Source organism: Mustela erminea, chromosome 16 (assembly GCF_009829155.1).
Source record: "Mustela erminea isolate mMusErm1 chromosome 16, mMusErm1.Pri, whole genome shotgun sequence".
In the NCBI taxonomy this organism is placed as follows: domain Eukaryota; kingdom Metazoa; phylum Chordata; class Mammalia; order Carnivora; family Mustelidae; genus Mustela; species Mustela erminea.
The window spans coordinates 83587493-83604693 of NC_045629.1; the positions used below are offsets into that span (position 1 = coordinate 83587493).

The window sequence follows — 17201 nt, forward strand, 5'->3', positions numbered from 1 at the left end:
GGGCGGGGACGTCACGACTGGCCACTGACCAGCCCGTCTCCCTCCCCAGCTGCTGGCTGTCCCTGGAGGGGGGACTGTTGTACGCCTTCGTGGGACCGGCTGCCGCTGTCGTACTGGTACTGACCCCCCCCCCGCTGGCCCAGGCTGGGCCCTTGGGGGTACCTATTGCCCCTTCAGGGTCACCGCGGTCACCAGGGGGTGGGTGGCATTCCTGGCCCCCTGGAGCTGCCCTCAGGGTACACAGGTACAGACACGGGGGCAGGGGGGCGCCTGCTATCTTGGTGAGCCCCGCCTGCATGGGTTATGGGCACTGGCTGGGGACTGGCCAGCAGGTCCGTGTGGGCTCGCAGGCTGAGTGGCCGGACTTGGGGGGATACCGAGCACACAGACGGCTGTCCCAGGACGGCAGGGAGTGCCAGCGAGGCCTGGGGGATGGGTATAGCAGCTGGCAGAGCCTGAGGCAGGGGGGCCAGGCCTGGGCCCTCGCTTCCACCAGCTGTCCTGCTCTGGAGAAGGAAGCGGCTGCCCGCTCTCCCTCGCCACGAGTTCCCAGACACCTTCGGGGAGGGATGCGCAACAGTGCCACGGGCACACAGGGTTCCTGCCCCCGAGTTCGGACTGGGCAGGGGGAGCCGGGCACGGCTGGGGGCCCCCCTGCATCCACACTGCCTGAGCCTGTCCCCCTCCGGCCCTCTGCCCCTCATGGAGTGCCACACACCACTCTGTGGCTCTGTGGCGGGGAAGCTGGACACCGGCACAGGCACAGGGGAGGCTGCGGGACCCTGGGTGGGAGCGTGGGGCCATGGGCAGCGGGCCTAGCCCGAGGGTCCCGGCTCCTTTATTCCTTGAAGGGAGAGGCCTCCGTGCCGTGCATGTCAACGCGGCCCCTCGGAGACCGGGCCAGCTCACCATTTTAAAGACAGGCAACGTGGGAGCGGGGGAGGCTTAGCCGAGGGAGGCGGGAGCTCCCAGCCCCCACGTTCCCTCCCGTGGTGTCTGTAGGGCAAGGCCGGGGCCCCCTCAGGAACGTGGGGACACGCCAGTCAAGACCGCATAGAGCCTGCTGTGGGCAGGGCGGGGATGGCTGGTGGCCTGTCCCCTGTGGCTCCGGCCTTGTCAGAAAACGAAGTCACCCGGGAAAGATGCCCCAACCCCAGTCAGGCCCTCCAGGGCTGGTGTCCGCGTCGGGACTTTCCGTTCGCGCAGGGATGAGCGGCGGCCTGCCCACGCGGTGTGCGGGGTCAGCGGCGCGAAGAGCGGTGGGGCCGCGGGCAGTCGGGCCCTCGTCCTTCTGCGTCCAAGGCCGCGGCCGGGACAAGGCCTCGCTCCGCCACCGGGCGGCCTCTGCAGAGTGGGGGCCCAGGGCAGGGCGTCTGGGGGGCGAGGGAAGGAGCCGGGAGCCTCTCCACCCAGGAGAGAAGGCCCCAGGGCTCCAGGGCCACGGCGGGGCCAACAGCTGCCGTTGGCTGTGGCTTGCGGGACATGAACAGCGGGGAACACTTGCTGGGGAGCCGGTGCCCAGCAGGAAGGAGGCAGGGAAGATGCCATGGCAGAGAGCGCAGGGGCAGTGCACCCCCGGGAAAAAACCTAGACAGGGATGCTGCCCCCGAGACGGCCCCCGAGGTGGGCCTTTGTGAGGAGTGAGCTCCCCGTCATGGGAGGGGCGTAAGGGGCAGGGGAGCTGAAAGGCTGGGGTGGCCACAGGGCACCCCTGAGTGTGGGTGGCAGCTGGATCACCTGAGGCCCTTTCTGCCGTGGGAATGGGCCAGCACTCTAGGGGTGCGTGGGGGTCAGCCTGACGTCCGACCTCCGGACAGCTGGAACCCCAGCTCCAGAAGCTGCTGCTGCCCACCGTGGAGATGGCAGCTAGGCCTCGGGGCTATTTCGTGCAGAGCGGCTGGGGATCCCGCCTGTCGGGAGAGCCCCCACATGACTCTCTGCGTCCCCACCCTGGGGCGTGCCGGCCCCTTTTCCTGTCCACCCCCGCCGGGCGGGCCTGCCAGATCCTCACGGATGGGTTGCGCGGGAGGGTCACGTGGGGGGCGGGAGCTGGAGCATCGCGCCCCGGGTGGGGTCTTGTGGCAGGAGAACCCTACCTAACAGCCGGGGCTCTGGTGGGGGGCGGGGGAGAGCGTCGGGGGTGCTGGCGAGCCTGTGCCAGCGGCCCCGTCTCCTGGCCTGGGGAGCGGTGTCCATAGGGCCCGTGCTGCGGGCGGGAGCCCTGGTGAGGAGCCCGGAGCCCAGAGGGCAGTACCCCGCGCCCACACCCCACTGCTCTCTGCCTGGCAGGTGAACATGGTCATCGGGATCCTGGTGTTCAACAAGCTCGTGTCCAAGGACGGCATCACGGACAAGAAGCTGAAGGAACGCGCAGGGTAGGGCAGGGCCCACTGGGTCGCCCCACCTGCCTCGAGTCCAGAAGACCCAGGGCCCACTCCCCCCGCCAGCCCCCAGAGCAGGCAGGGAAACTGGGGCGCAGAGGTCTGCGTAGGCTCACAGCCAGCCCCGACCTTGCCCTGTGCCTCAGTTTCTCCATCTGGCCTGTGGTCCATCCTCAGAAACTGGGAAGCCAGTTGTTTTCAGGGACCCTGCCCCTGAAGGGTCCACTAGGGTGGGGGGAGGGAGCCCCCGGCCTCCGCCTTCCCCACTGTGGGGTCGGGTAACCCCCAGCAAGGGTGTGACCTGCCTGTCTTTGTGGTGCCTTCAGCCACAGGAGGAGAGTGCAAGGGACAAATAGGGCGTCCCTCCTGCATGGAGAGGCTGGGCCCAGAGAGGGCAGTGCGTGGCCAGACGGCACGTGGTCCCAAGCGGCTGGGCAATGTCCAGCAGTGAAGGCCAAGTGTGTTTGGGACAGCACCTCTTCTCCAGCCCCCCGGGGCATGGCAGCGCCGAGGTCATGGAGGGGGGCCGAGGACGGGCTGAGACAGACCCTTTCCATCCTGCCCCTGCCCTTTGAGCCCTCCTCGCCTTGCCCCTGCCTACTGCTCTGTTCGTCCCTCTGCCCTGCTGGTGTCTGCGTGGGGCTCCGCCCCTGTTCCCTCTGTGCCCGTCCTCCATGTCTGTCTCTGTCTCCCTCCTCCTCGTCCTGCGCTCCCGGAGTACCCTGGCTTCAGGACACCGTCCTCTGGGCTTCCTGATGGCTTCTCGTCGTGTTTGGGAGTCTGCCGTGTGGCTTGGGAGGACATGCGGGATCCGGGGGCTGGCCTCGCTGTCCATGGGCCTGGGTGCCCCTCTCCCTGGGCAGTGGGCACAGAGGCGGCCTACCCCACCTGACCACAGGTGTTTCTGGGGGCCCCGGGGCACGCAGGCCGGAGTGCTGGGGCAGCTCGCACGTGACGCCCACTCCCCAAAGGCGCTGTGTGCTTTGTTTCCTACAAGAACCCCTGAGCCGACTCTCCTGCTCCGTCCCTGTCTGTGCGGCCGAGGGCCCCGGGGTCAGGTGGGGTGAGCGGCGGGTGCGGGAGCCCAGTGTGTCCGTGTGGCTGGCCGGCTCCCCAGCCCTGGCCCGGGTGAGCAGTGGGTGCCCCGGCCCCTGGGTGCCCCCGTGGCACCCTGGCAGGTCCCCCACAGACCGGACGCTCCCTGCGTGCTGCCACGGGCTTGCTCGCGCACGCACACACGCACACACGCACACGCTCAGGGCCTGTGGGAGGACACTGGCAGCTAGCTCCCTGAAACCCGGCGCGCTGGCTGGCGGAGCCCTAGCCCCCTGGCTGGCGCGGTACATGGTCAGGGCAGACTTGGGGGCCGTGGCCTCCCCCAGGAGTTCTGCTCCTTTGTGCAAACATGGACAGATTGGCTCCTCTCTCCTTCACCCAGGCATGCATGGGGGCCGAACCCCGACAGCCCCCACCTCCCCAAGGCTCCCCTGCTTCCCCCAGAGCCCGCCCGGCCCCCCAGGACCGGCCCAGGGGATGCAGGCCGACCGCTGCGGTCGGTGAGCGTCCCGCCCCGTCTCCGTGAGAACTGAGAAGGCGGTCAGCTCTTGTCTTGGGATTTGCTCTGCACTCCCGGTCAGCTGCCCCAGCCCCTCCGGCGCACCCTCCAACGGGCCGAGTGTGGAGCCCTCCCTGCGGCCCACGCCACCTCCCAGGGCGCCGGCCGTGCCACCTCAGACCCTCTCCTTCCCCGCGTGTGCCCGTCTCCACGCTGCTCTGAGTCACACAGTTTGTTTTAAGCTTTTTCTGTCCTCTCTGTCACTTGTGCCGTCCACTCTGGGGGTCGTCCCCCAGCTGGCCCTTCGCCAGGCTCCTCTCCCCCATTCCTCGGGGCCTTGGGACACGGAGGGCTGGACAGCAGGCGCCGCCCGGACGGGATGGGTGCGGGTCAGCTCGAGAACGCGCTCAGCCGGCAGCTCACTGACGTGTGGCCGTGCCGGGGGCTGGGGTGCGCGGTGTGTGCGTGTGAGCACGAGGGTGTGCGCGTGCGCGCCTCTGAGTGTGTGCGCGTGTCAGCATGTGGGCGGGCACGAGCACAGGTACCGTGAGCGTGCATGGGTGTTGCATGAGCGTGTGCGTGTGTGAGTGGGTGTCGGTGTCGGTGTGCACGTGTGTGCGTGTGTGAGCACGTGTATGTGCGTGAGCGTGTGGGTGTGTGGACACTGCTGCCCCATGGCGGCCGCAGGTTCGGGGCAGGTCAGGTCCCGTGAGGCAGAAAGCTGTGGGAGGACGGCCGGCGGGGACAGGGCCGGAGGATACGTACTGTTTGCTCTGCCCGTGACAGGCCTGTCGTGAGAGCCCCGGGGACATTCCCTGAGAGGCTCTGCCCCACCTGCCCCCACCGCTCCCACCTCCCGCTCCCCCACCGTAGGGGCGTTGGACTTTCCAAAGGGCCAGGCGGTGCCACTGCCCCGGGCCTCCCTGCCAGCTCCCCTGCCCCCCCACCCCCCGGGCCCCCACCCGCTCTTCCGCACAGCCCTTTGCCCCGGCAGAACCCACAGAGGCTGGGCTGCAGGAACCGAAGTGATTCCTGGGTCCCCTGGCCCAGCCATCTGCTACCGGCCTCAGGCCGCAGGGGTCCTGCCCCAGGCCGCAGGCCTCAGGCCCCAAGGAGCGTGACTCCCAGCAGGATGAGACCCTCCTGCTCCGAGTACGGCCAGAGAGGGTCTGCTTCTGAAGGGAGGGCAGAGACGAGGGAGCCCCACCCGCCATGCGGAGCCACAGAGCCTCGGGGTTGGGGAGGGCAGTGCGCGTAGCTGGGGAGGGCCGGCGTCCTGGGCCTCCACCCTAGGAGGCGAGGTGAGGCGGGTCTGTGAAGTCTCGTTCAGAAGCTCCTGTGAGGGCTTCTGCCTTGAGCCCCCGGGGAACCTGGCCAGGGAGCTGTGCTGGAGCAGAAATGGGGCTGGGGCCGGGATGGGGACCTGGGTCCTGGCACAGGGAGTGGGGAGGGAATGGGTGGGGGGGGGGGACGGAGGGGGAGGAGGCGGGCCTGACTTCTGTGCCCGTGTCCAGGTCGGACAGACAGGGTGCAGAAGCCAGGGGCACAGTTCTGGGGAGGGCCCCTGCCCCCGCCCCCTAACTAAGGTCCTGCTGGTTCGGGGGTCCTTCTCCAAGCTGGATTCACGGTCCTTCTAGCCTTTCTCCCATCGGGCCTGTGTCCGCGCCCCCCGCGCCCCCGGCTCCTTCCTATGGCCCCTGTGGGCCTGGCCTTGCCCGATGTCCCTCTGCCCCTCCCCCCGCCCACTCCTGCTTCTCCTGCCCGACCTGCTCCTGCTTCCGTCCTGTAAGGAGGAGAGTCGAGAGTCAGTGGTCCTGACCTCAGCCCCCACCCCGGTGATGACAGGGCCCCGGCGGCTCCCGGAGCCCCTGCGAGCCGTCTCCTGCCCAGGCGGCCAAACGCTGGAGGTCGTCATTGTGGTGAGGGTGGGGTCAGGCACATTTCCCGGACACCTGCCACACGCCAGCCGTCCCGCCGGAGCCATCTGCCCTCAGCACGCGCCTCGAGGACTCGGCACAGTGACAGCGCCGTCCGGCGGAGGCAGGCTCAGAGCCGCCACGGTGTAGCCCACGGTGGCGAAGGGAGGCACCCAGCGGCAGAGGGCAGTGCCTGCCTCGGGCACGCCTGGAGGCCCGTCTCCCCTGGGGACCAGCAGAGCAGGGCCTGCCAAGAGCTGAAGCGCCCGTGGGTCTCTGTTTGTGTCTCTGCCTCCCCTCCCCTCTCCGTCTGGCCATGTCTGTCTGTCTGTCCCCTCTGTCCTCCTGGAGCAGCTCTCTGGTCCTCCGTGTTTCTCTCCCCATCTCTGTTCAGAGCTCAGAGGCCTGGCCGAACACCCCCTCCACAGCCGTCTTAGAGTTGGGCCCTGATCCCCTGGCGGCGGGGGTGGCGCAGAGAGCCCGTGGCCCCCCAGCTCCCACCTCCAGTGGGCATCCCTCCTGTTCCTCCTGGACAGTTAGGAACCTGGGTGTCCCCGAGAGGTTCCCTCCCTCCCCGCTGCCCAGCCTCCAGGGACCACGCTCAGAGGCTCCAGCTGCTGGGCTGGTTGGGGCAGGACTCTGCTCCCCAGGAGGGACCACCAGGACCGCAGGGGAGAGGGGGGAGAGGAGGAGAAGTCCAGCAGGGGTGGGGGGCGGAGAGGGCGGCCAGGGCCAGCCCTGACGCAGCCGCCCGCTGCGCTGTCCCCAGGGCCTCGCTGTGGAGCTCCTGCGTGGTGCTGCCGCTGCTGGCGCTGACCTGGATGTCGGCCGTGCTTGCTGTCACCGACCGCCGCTCCGCCCTCTTCCAGATCCTGTTCGCCGTCTTCGACTCGCTGGAGGGCTTCGTCATAGTGATGGTCCACTGCATCTTGCGCAGAGAGGTGGGCGCCCCCGGGGCTGCTGCGGGCCACGCCTGATGGCGGGCCCCGAGGCTGCGCCGGCACATGGTCCTAGTGGCTCCTAGTGTCCGTCCTTCTTCCTGAAGACGCCCCCTGCGCCCCGGAGGGCTTGGGCGGTGAGGGGGGCTCTGTCCTCCTAAGTCTTTGGGACCCGGATCCCCAGAGACATGTGCAGCTTTCAGCAGAGCTGAGCCCCCCGTCCTGAATGGGAGCAAGGGAGGGCCTCAGCCGCCTGTCCCCACGGCCGGCTGCCGGTGACAGCAGCTAAGGCCCGGGACCTGCTCCCCTCAGGAGGGTTGAAATGTGGAGAAACGTGCTCTTGGCATGGACGGGAGGGGCCGTGGTGAGGCTGAAGGGGCCGGAGTGGGTGGGGGCGGACCCGCAGAATTCCCTCCCTCTCCCTTTGGAACCTCCTGGAAAGATAGCAGTGTGATTGGAGAGCACTTAGATTCGAAAAGATGAGAACAGGACAAGGGTTTTGCAGTGAACCCTGGGTTTTGGGGGAGAGAGGGACAAGGGGCCATGAGCCCAGTCCACCCGAGGAAGCACAGCTGGCAGTGGGGGCGGCCGGGAAGCCGCTGCATCACAGCCCAAAGCCAGAGCACTTCTAGAAGGGGCTCCCGGGCCCCCGGGACGTCCAGGGAAGGATGCTGCGGACGACTGGCGGTCCACTTCGGGGCAGCTCAGCCCCGTCCTGAGCTGGCAGCCCCGCCCCGAGCTGGCAACCCCGCCCCCACCCGGCATCCCCCCCGTGTAGCCCCACTGTCCCAGGTGGGGCCCTGGTCCCAGGGGCACCCTGTACCCTGAGGCCCCCAGGCGGGGGGAAGGTGACGGGAGGACAAGAAGCCTGCGTTTTTGGTGTTGGGACGGCCCCACTGACAAGCTCCTGCATGTAAATGCCGGGGTGGCCGTGAGCATCTCCTCTGAGATCCGGAGAGCCTGTGCCCAGAAAGTCAGATCCTTGTAGCCACGGGCCCCCGACATGGCCCGAGCCGGCATCCGCAGAGAGGGAGAGGCTGCCAGCCCCGGCCCCACGCATGCCTGGCTCCGGCCATGTTGACTCATGGTCGTGCTTCTCACTGTGGCTTCCGTGGGGTGGGGCTAGACGCCACCGACTCCCCAGGTGCAAAGGCCCCGCCTGTGGCCCTCAGCTGCCCTTGGCTGCCCAGCTTCTGAGACGAAAACGGCAGGTTACCAAGGAGGAACATCCGAGAATAGGAGGGAGCTTGTAGGAATTTAAAACCCGGGAACAGAAGCAGGACTGTCCGGCACAGGGGTCCATGCGGGGGAGAGTCAGGTGCCCCAGAGACACCCGACTTGCCAGGAGGGCGGGACTTCCCCATCAGCCTCTCTCATCTCCCGGGTCTCGCACGTGGGGTCTGGGCTAGGGACCCTGTGGGCAGGGAAGAGTCGGGAGAGGGCCTCCATCCTCCGGCTTCTGTAGGCAGGACTCCAGGGGGCCGCGCTGAGGAAGACAGGCTGGGAGGGGCAGGTACGGGCGATGCCAGGCAGCTTCAGCCAGCGCAGCGGGCGTGGAACATTTGGGAGGCGGATGAGTAAGGTGGTCATCTGAGTCTTCTGGGGGGACAGAGGGGGTGAGGCTGGCCAGGTGGCCTTCCTGGAGGAGGAGGCCACGAGGCACTTGGGGAGACCATCTGTTTTTCGTGCCAGTGGAGAGAGTGCTTTCCCTTTGCTGTCTCCTGGACGGTGGCCTGCCTCCACTGGGCACACGGGAGGTGCTTGAGATGTTTGCTAGGTGGTCAGTGAGTGCACGCACGGGAGGAAGGCACACCTGACAGGAGGCCAGAGACCCCAGCACCGCCTCTCATCAGCTGTGTGGCTGCGGGGAGTGGGGACAGGTCCCCAGGTCTACGCTGGGTCTAGGTCTGGGAGCCCGGGACCCCCAGCGTACCCTCCTCCCAGAGCTCCCCCGCTGACTCCGGATGCCTCCTCCAGGACCCCCTCCATGCTTTCGCTGCCCCTGTGCCTCCCCTTGTTCCGTTTGCACATCACGGCCATGAAGGGGCGGCTTCTTGAGGGCGGGCACTGCTCGCCGCTCCGCCCACACCCGGAGCGCTCCGTGGCAGAGAAGGGGCCGGCTTCACTCCTTGCTCACGCTGACCAGCCCTGCCTGTCCTCTGTGGACAAGCTCTGTGCTGGCTGCTTGGGTGGCCCCTTTCTGAAGAGCCCGTGGCCGTAACACGTGAGACCTCCCTTGATGGAGCGTGCCCCACAGATGTGCTGTGCCCCCCAAGGGCCCTTGTGGACGCTCGGGTGTCTCCAGGGGGTGAGGCGGGGCCCTGGGCTTGCCTGGACGGCGTGGACCCCAGTGCCCTCCGCAGCCTGACGGCAGGCTGGGAGGGCCGTGGCACGTTTACGGGGGGTCGAGGTGCCCGTGAAGGGCACAGAAAGACTCTGCGAGAGGGAAGGGAAGGGAAGCAGGGCCCCGCACACAGGCTCCCCTCGCGGAGACACAGCCCGTGCGGCTCGCCCCGGCCTTACCGCCGACTCACGAGGCCACAGTCGGGGACTGCCGTGGACCACTCTGCTCTCCCCCCAGGTCCAGGACGCCGTGAAGTGCCGCGTGGTGGACCGGCAGGAGGAGGGCAACGGGGACTCGGGGGGCTCCTTCCAGAACGGCCACGCCCAGCTCATGGTAGGGCTCCGAGCGCACGCGCCCCAGCGCTGCCTCCCTGCGCTGCTCTGGGCTCCGGCGGCCCCTGGGAAGAGCTCCGAGCCCAGTGTGAGGCTGGGGACACTGAGGCTCGCCAAGGTGACATCCCCGGCCCGGGGTCTGGGGCGGGCAGGACCCAGACGGTAAGGGGCGGGGGCTGGCGTCGGCCCACCCTCACCCCCGCTACCGCAGCGTGCTTGCCCGGATGCCAGCCTCCTGGGGCCGTCACCTCAGCGGCTGCCCCCCCCACCTCCCACGCCCCCTCACTGCCCCCCAGCCTGGCCGGGACGGGGCTGGGCTCCCTCCGTCTCCGTCCAGGGGACCAGCCTGGGCTGTGCACGCACCTGCCCCCACCATGGCCTTGTTCCCAGCCAGGTGCCTGGGCTGTGCACGCACCTGCCCCCACCATGGCCAGGTCCCTCCAGCATCGCACCTGCCGTTCAGCCTGAGGCACGGCGCGGCCCTCCCACCCCGCTGCCCGCCTCGCGGGTGTCCACTAAGATACCACCTCCAGGAAGTCCTCCCTGACCTTTCCCCCTGCTCCTGCCGGCAGGCCTCCCATTCAGGTCCTGGTGGTGCCCGGGCTGGATTCTCCGCGCTGTCACTGGGGGCCTGGCGGGAGCTGCTCACTCAGGCCTTGGGGTGCCCAGCCTCCTCACGGGGGCCGTGAGCGTCCCAGGCAGGGCCTCAGCAGAGGCCAGCCGGTGGACCTGCGGAGGCTCCTTGGATCCTCAGGGGTGAGGGCAGGGGTCCCAGACTCCCGGGCCCTGCTCCCGGCCTGACCTCTGACCTCAGACTTTGAAGTCTTCCCAGAAGCCCACCTCTGCGTTTGCGCAGAGGGAACCTCCAGGTCTGAGACAAGGACCCAGCCCCGCAGGCCCCCTACCCCCCCCCCCGCCCCTGAGAAGGCCACGCCCTGGCCCGTGGTGCCCAGGCCCGGGTGCCCCGCCCACCAGGCGCTCTGAGGCCGGGAACTGGTTGCCCACTCCCACTGGCGGGGCTCCTAGGCTGGGATGGGGCACACGCTCTAGCAGGGCCTCCGGCTCAAGGGACGGCTGCTGTCAGCCGGGCACCGACGGCCGTGTCCGAAGCCCGTTCTGCCTCTCTGGCCGGCCAGCCTCCATTTCCTCGTCCCCAGGGCCTGTGCTGAGGACCACAGGTGACACGGGGCAGGCCCCCCAGCTGCACACCAGCAGGCGGCGGGCTGGGCCGCAGGGGCCCCAGCGTGAGACACTTTGCGCCCCCCACCCCATCGGGGGATGTGAGGGACAGGGTGGGCTGCAGTCCCAGGGAGCCAGGGCCTGGGGGAGACTGAGGCAGAGGCTGAGAGTGTGAGGGAGCTGCCATGCGACTGGCCCCCCACGGCCCAGCTAAGCCGCCGACGCCTGGGAGGGAGCTCCCGCGCATGCGTGTACACACACACACACACACACACACACACATACACACTCTCACGCTCACACACTCTCACATGCCTCCGAGGTATAGCTCAGCTCCACCGTTTCCCGCCAGCCCGGTGCGGGCAGCAGCCGGGCTGCTGGCTCGCGGGCCCTCACCCCACCCCGCCTCTGTCTTGCAGACTGACTTCGAGAAGGACGTGGATCTGGCCTGTAGATCAGGTGAGCGCCGGCCAGGTGAGAGCGACAGGTGGCCCTCGCCTGGGTCCACGTGCTTCTTCTAATTTTCTCTGTGCGTCTGTCTGTTCACGTGTCTGTCCTCATCCCACCGCGGCCTGCCCCAGCCCATGCAGGGAGGCGGGATCCGCTCCGCCCAGCCGGCGGGGCCGCTGCGCAGAAGGCCGGGTCTGCACAGCGCCTGCCTCAGCCCGGGCCGCACCCGCCCCTTCCTGCCTCCCCACCCGCTGCCCTGTGGCCGCAGGCCCCATCTGTGGAAACCGGTCCTGGAGCTCTGGCTCAGCAGGGGTGAGGCCCGCGCTATGCAGGGCAGAGCTCTTGGCCCCGGGGGCAGGCCGTGGACTCCCTGCGCGGGGCCCGGCCCTGTCCTCTCCCTGCCGTGCCCCTTGCCTCGGCGGCCGCACACACACTCCTCTTCTTTGCTTTCCACCATCCTGGGAGGGGCCGTGAGGCTGGGCAAGCTGTGTGAGGGGAGCTGCCCGCCTCCGCCCTGTCCCCACCGCGCCGCCCACCCCTGCCTGCCCTCCCTCGGGGCCCACACTCTGTGTCGTCCTCATGACTCCATCCCCACTAGCCCCACGGAGGAGGCTTGGGCATGCTTTCAGAATGGGGGCGGGGGCGGCAGCCGGAGTGGGGGGGAGCACAGAGCAGGACCCACCACTGGACCCTGGGCTAGCGCTGAGTTTTCTGGAAGCAAATGGAAAAAGGGACTCAATCGCCCAATGAGAGGGAGCCCCTCAAGGGTCCTTGTCCTGGGAGCCAGGAGGTTGGGGCAGGGACAGGCATCTGAGGCAGGGACAGGCAGTATCTTCCAGAACTGTGGAGACCCAGCCGGCCACAACTGCCTTGCATCCGTCAGAGAGAGTCTAAAGATAGCCATGGAGGCAGGGGCTGGGGCGGCCCTAGGCTGGGAGTGTCAGCTACTGCCAGGTGGAAGAGGTGGCCTTTGGTTGGGTTGAGTGAGGAACTGGACAGAATGGTCTTCCATCTCCTGTCTTGGTCTTATGTGGTCTAGGCAGCCGTCCTGAGAGGTGACGCCGAGACTCAAGGGCCTTCAGAGGCTGGGGTCCAGCCCTGTTCAGGTGGTCCTGACCTCTCCGAGCCTCTGATTCTTCCTCATCAGTCAGCTGGCCCAGCGGGGCCTGTGGCCTCTCAAGCAGCTAGTGGCTGGGGGTGGGGGGCACACCAGGGGGGGCTGGGGATCTCGAGGAGTCTGGAGGTAGGGCTGAGAGCGCCGTCAGCCTGCACCTGGGTCTGAGCGGAGAGGCGCGTCCCGGGTCCATGGGGCTTCGTGTGCGCTCAGGAGGACCAAGAGACCCCAGTAGGAGGGACGCTGCAGGGGCGCAGGCTTGGCGGGGAAGATGGCAGGTCCCCCGCCGGGCCGCCCAGAGGATGTCTGCATCTGGAGGCTGGACACAAGCCGGGGCTGGGGGCTGGCGGAGCAGAGGGAGAGGACCGGGGGTGGTGAGGGACCGGCCACCGCTGGGAGGCTGTGTGCCCAGGGGGCGGCAGGCGACAGACAGCACCGCTGGTGTGCGGGGGCTGGGCAGGGGTGTGGCCAGCAAAGAGAGGGCCCTGCGGTCACAGCAGGCTTTCAGGGACAGGCCCTGAGGGGGGCACGGGTGCAGAGCTGGGCCCAGCAGCTCTGTGCTCTCTGCCGGCCCAGGAGGCTAAATTGATTGGTAGGGGCGAGGTGGGTGGTGGGCCCATGGGAGCCCCGCTCGGAGGTCATGCGGCCCCCTCCCCTGCAGCGGAGCAGAAGTGGGGCAGCTAGGCGTCTGCGGCACGGCACCCCAGGAGCACCTCCCCCTTCATGAGGAGCTGTGTCCCTGCACTTTCAAGACACATGGGCTGGCTGCGGGGCCCTCAGGGGCTCCCGGCTGCCAGGAAAGCAGTGTGTGGGTGGCCGCCACTTGTTCTCCTGTCTGTGGGGGCAGGCAGAAGCACCCCATCTTCCAGCCTCATTAGAAACAGCAGAGGAAGCCGGGCTGCCGTGCACTGGACAACACGTGGCAGGCCCCCACTGACCAGGGCCGGGGTGGCCTGTGGGGCGCGAGCGCCAGGAACTGCAGCTCCAGAGCCGTCAGAGGGCGTGTGCCTGATTGGGGCCTGGCCGGGGCACCCTTGAGGCCACCCTGACCCCCACCCCCACCTCTCCCAACAGTGCTGAACAAGGACATCGCAGCCTGCCGGACGGCCACGATCACCGGCACGCTCAAGCGGCCGTCGCTGCCCGAGGAGGAGAAGCTGAAGGTAGCCCACGCCAAGGTGCCCCCCACCAACTTCAACAGCCTGCCCGCCAACGTGTCCAAGCTGCACCTGCACGGCTCGCCCCGCTGCCCGGGCGGCCCCCTGCCAGACTTCCCCAACCACTCCCTGACCCTCAAGAAGGACAGGGCGCCCAAGTCCTCCTTTGCCGGCGATGGGGACATCTTCAAGAAGCTGGACTCGGAGCTGAGCCGGGCCCAGGAGAAGGCCCTGGACACCAGCTACGTCATCCTGCCTACGGCCACGGCCACGCTGCGGCCCAAGCCCCCAGAGGAAGCCAAGCACAGCATCCACCTGGACCAGATGCCCCAGACCCGCCTCATCCACCTCAACATGACCCCCGACGCCGGCCTCCCGGCCCGCAGCCCACCCACCCGCCAGCCTCCGGGCGCCGGGCCCCCGGAGGCCCCCCCTGCCCAGCCCCCGCCGCCGCCGCCCCCCCCGCCCCCACCCCCCACCCTGGAGCCCACGCCCCCCAGCCTGGGGGAGCCTGGGGAGCCCGCGGCCCACCCGGGGCCTAGCTCGGGGGCCGGGACCAGGAATGAGAACGTGTCCACCTTGTCCGTGAGCTCCCTTGAGGTGAGGGCGGCCCGGGGCCCCGGGGGGAGGGGCGGGGGGCAGGGCCTGCTGTGGGCACCGCTGGTTTGGGTGCACGGCCCAGCCGGTGGGGCCCACGGCCAGTGCTAGGAAGTCGGGGCCTGGGAATGCTGGGGACCAGCGTCCCAGCTCCCTGCTGCTGGCAGGTGTCCCTTGACAAGAAGGGGGACAAGCTGGCTGCCGACGGGGCGTCCCCTAGGACTCCCTCCGCCCGCCCACCGTCCTCTTTCTGTCCTCTAGCCACGCTGCCCTCGTCCTGCTGGGCCTCGTGGCAGGGGGCGCCCGGCCTCTGCCGGAACAGGGGTCTCCTTCACTGCAGAGGCCACAGAGCTGGGCGGGAGTCAGCTCAAGTGTAGCCCATCCCGCGCCTGCGGTCAGAGCAGCGAGTCCCTCCACAGAACAGCCTGAAGCCTAGACTTGACCCCAAGCCCGCCCCAGCCTGTGCAACATGGGGTCAGAGCCTGGAGCGGGGAGCACCGCCCAGCGCCCTCAGGGAGCCCCACCTCCCTAGGCCATGCTCCCTCCTCCTGGTTCACGGCCTCGGGGGGCCTCTCAGCTGGGCCGCTGGCCTGCGTCCCATGCTCCTTGTCCCTGGGCGCACGTCGTGGGCTGGCTGAGCCAGAGACCCTCGCCCAGCACCGGCCCTAGCCTGGAGGCCAGAGGTGGTCTGGAGGACAGTCCAGCTCCTCTGAGCTGGGACAGAAAGTGGTGACGAGGTTCTATAGACTGACCCTCACTCAGGCCCTGGAATACCAGAGCCCTAGGTTGTCATAGAGCCGAGAGCCTCCTCGTGACGGTCACTGACCCCTGGGCCCCGCCTCCTGTCCAGCATCTTCTTGGCCGCCCCCGCTGTCTGAGGCAGCAGGGGGCCCGCAAAGGGCCCAGCTTCAGGGCTGACAGAGGCGCGACCCCAGGGCTCGGGCAAGACCCCAAGAGGAGGCCTGGGGCGAGGGGGTCCCTGGTCTCCCCCATCTTCAGGCAAGGAGAGGCCGGGACCTGTGGCCTGGGAGGTTTTAGGGAACTGCTTGCAAACGTGCACGAACCCCTTCTCCCCACAGCGGCGGAAATCACGGTATGCGGAACTGGATTTCGAGGTGGGTCCTGGCATCCCCTCCCCTACACGGCCAGGCCAGGCGCTCTGAACCCTTCCAGCAGGCCGGAAGGAGCGGGGCAGCACCCCTCTTCCGGGCTCAGGCTTCGCCCCCTCCCACCCTGCAGAAAATCATGCACACGCGGAAACGGCACCAGGACCTGTTCCAGGACCTGAACCGAAAGCTGCAGCACGCCGAGAAGGACAAGGAGGCCCTGGGTCCGGACAGCAAGGTCTGCGGGGGAAAGGGCAGGGCCCTGGGGCGCTGGGGGGGGTGGGCAGCACAGGATGGGGGCGTGCTGTGGGAGAGCCTTTACGTAAGGCTGTCTCCTGCCTTCTTCTTCCCATCCTCATTCATTCATTCTTTCCTGCGACCTTTCCCAGATGCTGGCCTGACCCAGCCCATGCTAGACTCTGGAGGGCAGGACAAGCCCATGGGCCTTCCTGGGCAGGGGGGAGGGCACACTGGCTTCTGGGGATGCCTGTCTGGAGGGGTAGGTGGTGTACTAGCTCCTGGGGGCCCGTCTGGAGGGAGAGGGGTAGGCAGTGCACTGGCTTCTGGGGGACTGTCTGGAGGCGGAGGGGAAGGCAGTCCACTGGGGAATAGTCTGGCATCTCCTTAGGAAAGCCATGGCCGAGGGAGCGGTTTCAGGCAGGTGCCTTTCACAGCAGGCTGTCGCCCCCTGCCCCGGACCGCATAGCAGGGGGCTCTCTGCTCCGGCTCCTTCCCCGGTTCCGACTCCGCCTTCTCTCCCCCTGCTCCCTCCGGTCTCCTCTTGCTCCGGCCCCTCCCCCCACTACCACCCATCGGCCAGCAGCCGGAGAAGCAGCAGACGCCCAACAAGCGGCCCTGGGAGAGCCTTCGGAAAGCCCACGGGACGCCCGCGTGGGTGAAGAAGGAGCTGGAGCCACTGCCACCGTCCCCGCTGGAGCTGCGGAGCGTGGAGTGGGAGAAGTCGGGCGCCACGATCCCGCTGGTGGGCCAGGACATCATCGACCTCCAGACTGAGGTCTGAGCAGGTGGGCGGCGGCCTCGCACCGGGCCACGAGGAGGGATGCTGCTCTGCCCGCTCCTGCCACGGGATGGGCTCAGACGTGCTCTCGGGCTGCGGGCCAGACCCGCGTCCTGGCCTCAGGGCGCTCGGACGGCGGCCAGGTGGAGGCCCGCAGTGCTGGGACCAGAGCCAGACGGGACAGGAGGCGCCGGCGGCCCGGGGGGCGGGCACAGGGCTCCGGAGGCCGGAAGATTCCTCAGACTCTGCCCTTCTCCAGCCCAGCCCCGGCAGGCGGGCGGGCGGGCCGCAGCGGACGGTGGCCGGCCCGAGCGTGGCCAGCATCCCCAGGAGGCCCGCCTTGCTGCCGCAGCAGAGGACCAGCCTGCTTGGCCCAGCTGGCCTGGCACCATTTTTTAGACACCCCTACCCCTCGGGAAGCAGCCAGCCCCCCCCCCCAACCTTTCCAGGGCCCGGGGCCCCTCCCCAGACCCAGGTGGAGAGCACAGTCCTCTCTCTTACCTGCGCCGACCCCAGGGGCAGGACTAGAAGCCCACTCCGGGAAGAGCAGGGGTGGGGAATCTATTTTTTCTCTCCTTTTCTTTTCTTCAATAAAAAGAATTAAAAACCCACGTCCCGTCTGTGTGGCCTCTCTCTGCAGCCCACGCCACAGCCCCATGGACTTTCCACCCCTGCCCCCTGCCTGGCTGTCAGGAGCCCGTGATGTGTGGACCTTGACGTCCAGGCCTGAGATCATGCGGCCCCCAAGGGCGCTGTGGGAACGTTGATGGGGACCCCTCAATGCTGGGTCCCCTTGTTCTGCACCGCAGACCTTTAGACCCACAGGAGCCGTTGGCGTGGGACTTCCCTGTGCTGGTGCCGTCGCCATGGGAACAGTCTGGGACTGGAGCAGAGCACGTGGACGGAGGGAGGGAGCCTTGGGCGTCGGGGCCCCCATCCTTCCAGCCGGCCTTGATCTGCCCCGGATCTCCTCCAGGCCCTGCACCCACTGCCTCGCCCCTGGCCCATGCACCTGCCTCTTGGTCCTGGGGCAGGCGTGAGGGACAAACTGGACATGCCCAGAGCCGCGCCCCCTGCCCATCCAGCCCAGCCTTCTGCCACCTCCCAGCTTGGC

The 17201-nt window shown here is 68.5% G+C and overlaps 1 protein-coding gene across 7 annotated transcripts in view; it reads left to right on the forward strand.

Moving 5' to 3' along the window:
• Positions 1-16693, forward strand: part of ADGRB1 (adhesion G protein-coupled receptor B1) — a 75487-nt gene extending 58794 nt beyond the window's left edge. For 4 of the 7 annotated variants that reach the window (XM_032316356.1, XM_032316350.1, XM_032316352.1 and 1 more), the window contains 9 exons: positions 50-116; positions 2290-2375; positions 6622-6793; positions 9372-9467; positions 11065-11119; positions 13284-13966; positions 15043-15078; positions 15203-15307; positions 15890-16693. In XM_032316356.1, coding sequence (XP_032172247.1) covers positions 50-116; positions 2290-2375; positions 6622-6793; positions 9372-9467; positions 11065-11119; positions 13284-13966; positions 15043-15078; positions 15203-15307; positions 15890-16090 — 1501 coding nt within the window. In that variant the 3' untranslated portion in view covers positions 16091-16693. The remainder of the gene's footprint in view (positions 1-49; positions 117-2289; positions 2376-6621; positions 6794-9371; positions 9468-11064; positions 11120-13283; positions 13967-15042; positions 15079-15202; positions 15308-15889) is intronic. The other 3 variants (XM_032316351.1, XM_032316353.1, XM_032316355.1) reach the window with 3 other exon arrangements.
• Positions 16694-17201: the final 508 nt, after the last annotated feature.